This window comes from Galeopterus variegatus, unplaced genomic scaffold, assembly GCF_000696425.1.
Source record: "Galeopterus variegatus unplaced genomic scaffold, G_variegatus-3.0.2 Scaffold897, whole genome shotgun sequence".
NCBI lineage: Eukaryota > Metazoa > Chordata > Mammalia > Dermoptera > Cynocephalidae > Galeopterus > Galeopterus variegatus.
The window spans coordinates 407,593-410,541 of NW_007727008.1; the positions used below are offsets into that span (position 1 = coordinate 407,593).

At 33.8% G+C, this 2,949-nt stretch overlaps 1 protein-coding gene across 1 annotated transcript in view; it reads right to left on the minus strand.

Annotated features, from left to right (window-relative positions):
* Positions 1-2,949, minus strand: part of ELMOD2 (ELMO/CED-12 domain containing 2) — a 33,581-nt gene that overhangs the window by 29,167 nt on the left and 1,465 nt on the right. Inside the window, exon 2 of the mRNA XM_008573277.1 lies at positions 1,516-1,544. Coding sequence (XP_008571499.1) covers positions 1,516-1,544 — 29 coding nt within the window. The remainder of the gene's footprint in view (positions 1-1,515; positions 1,545-2,949) is intronic.

Consider the following 2,949-nt stretch of genomic DNA (forward strand, 5'->3'; position numbering starts at 1 on the left):
CATTGTTACTTTGGCAAACTGCATCACAAGTTTCAATGAAAGGAACTATATGGGTGGATACAGTACCCATAAACTTTTAGAACAAGCAACTTATTAGCTTTCCAGACCCCTACATTCTCACTTTAAAAAAAAAAAAAAAAAGAATTTTAATCACTCTGTAAGATTTTGAACAAGAGTAGGACTCTGAACTCCTCCCCCCAATAATCATTCATGTATATGAGTAATATGAGTTATTCTTATATAAACCATAAATAAAGACTGTAAGTCAATAAAACACCTATTTTAAAATAGGTTATTCTCAAGGACATAACAGATACTTGCGACACTCAACAATGTCCATTTTGTTTCTGGCATGAATCAGTAACTCATATCAATATCACTAGACAGTGGCAAGTTAACTTTTTTTTTTTACCCTGTTCCACATTTTACATCATGACCAAGGACAAATATGCATATAGAATCTAAAATGTAGATGCACATACACATAGATAACTAAAATAAAAAATTCATAAAACAATATTGAACCTTATGACCAATGATCTCTAAATATTCTCCATTCTATTACTTTTGATGTTGTTTAATCTTGGTTGTGATCTATTATGGGATTTCAAACAATGGTCTAGATGACCTACAACCTATCTTTGCCATACCACATTATATATAGAAAAAATCATGAAATACTATAGGGAAGTAACAACAATGGTAGACTGAATTACTGGTCCCAATTTTTCACTGCCTTGTAACTGAATTATATACACATCTGCCTACCATGGCCTTCAGGTGTGCATATTGTATTTCCCCAACCCTTGGCATGGGCTTGGCCACTTAATTTATTTTAACCACTGGGATGCTAACGGATATGACACAAGAAGACTTAAAATATGTTTGTATGGTTGGGCTCTCAGTGACCCACTATGAAAACATTATGCAGATACCCACAACCCCCTCAACTTGGGCCCCAGAATGAGACAAATGGAATAGACCTGAACTTGGCACCAGCTTGAAGAGCAGCTTCTCCCACAGACACACAGCAAAAAATAACATACTGTTTTATGTCCTTAACATTTTATAAGTTTGTTACATAGCAAAAGCTAATATTGCATGTGTTATGACCTATTTTGGATCAAAAGGTACATGACCCAGAGTTTTCTCTAACTATGCACAGTTGCTTGTTTTTCTCTCACATAATCTATCCTAAGGACACAGTCTAAGGTTTTCCCCTAAGACCTGCTTACCCCAAAAGTTATCAACTCTTAAGGCAAAATAAACAAGTAAAATCTTAGAAAGGATAAATTACTAAAATATCTTCTTTGTGCATGAAAAACACACACATTGAGAAAATATTTTGAAAACACAATATTGCTTCTAAAGAGGGAAAATTTTGCTCAATGTGCTTTCTAGCAGACTCTTCTAGGAAGACACTATAAATAATTCCAAAATTGAAGCATATTCTTTTAATAAAAAAAGTACATCCAAGTTAAGTTTTCTAGAGTTATCACCTAAATATGATCCTACCTTATTCTTGGAGTATGTCAAGGAATTTTCTGAAATGAAAAAAANAAAAAAAGAAGAACATTACCACTTAAATGCTGTTTGTGAATTACTCCATAAACAACTAGTAAAAATTGCAAACAAGTAATAAATTAATAGTTCTAGAAGACATAATTTCTACATGAAAAGATGGCAAACATTTTAAAATTTTATTCTTACAGCACAAAGAAGTAGATATGATTCCAAAAACCTCAACCAAGCATGACATACCAAGCCAAAGAGGTGATGCCAAGCTCAATTCCCCAGGATCATCCGTTTCTGTGCAGAGCCCCAAAGAGTCTGCTAACCATTGCAAATTCATCCACGGCTGCCTCAGAACAGTTCAGGTCCCAGAAATTCATCTTATGACTACAGTGAGAGTACTCTCTACCACATTTTCTTCATTTGTTAGCCTTATGGAATAATTGTTTAGATTTGAGGTGCTAGCAAGTGAATCATACAAGAACAGGGCAAAGACTTTAGATTATCCGGCCAACCATTCTCTCTCCAAATAGCAAAATAGCTTCTACATTCTTGGCTTCTTTTTAAAGAATGACTTTAAAGAACACTTTCACTGGTCTATTTAAAAATTTTTCTGGCACACTTACTGAGTCTTTTCCTTAGCAATTTGAAAAATTCAAGAAAAATGCTTTGCCACAATGTAAAGCCTTAACATATGTTCTTCTCCCATTAGAAAACACCAACAAATACTGCCTGCAGAGATTTCTTACCAAGAGGTACTTTGTTCTTCTGAGCTGTCAAAAGGGCAAATCAAAAGAGCAGGTGATAATTTATGTCAGTCAGGAAGTTGTAAGAAAACTTGGAAAGTAATTAAACTTAATCATCCAGCTGTCCCAAGGCAGCTTCTATCATTCTCCCAATGTTGTCTTATATACATGTTCCAGTTGCCAACACCCCACTCCCTCAACCTTAGAGGTGTTCATTTCTTAGTTGAAGCACACTTGGTCAACACAAAAAGGGATCTGGTTAATTCACAGTTTTCCATTTAACACAATGAGAATGAGCGGCAGCAGTTCCCTGGTCTTCCTTAACCTGGCTAAAAAGAAGTGACTTCAAACCACACTTCTCAATCACTTGTGTTCTAATTTAGAGTAATATTTTCAATGAAACATTGAAAAGATGACATATTTTAGAAGATAATAGAGCAGCACTGTTCAAATGAAATATAATGCAAGCCAAAATGTGAACCACATGTGTACTTTAAAATTTTCTATAGCCACATTAGAATAAAAAGAAACAGATAAAATTAGCTTTAACACATTTTTTACCCAATATATCCAAAATATTACCAACATATACTGAATATAAACAATTATTAATGAGACATTTTTACATTCTTTTTTCATTTAAAGTCTTTGAAATTCAGAGTATATTTTACACTTACCACACACTTCAATT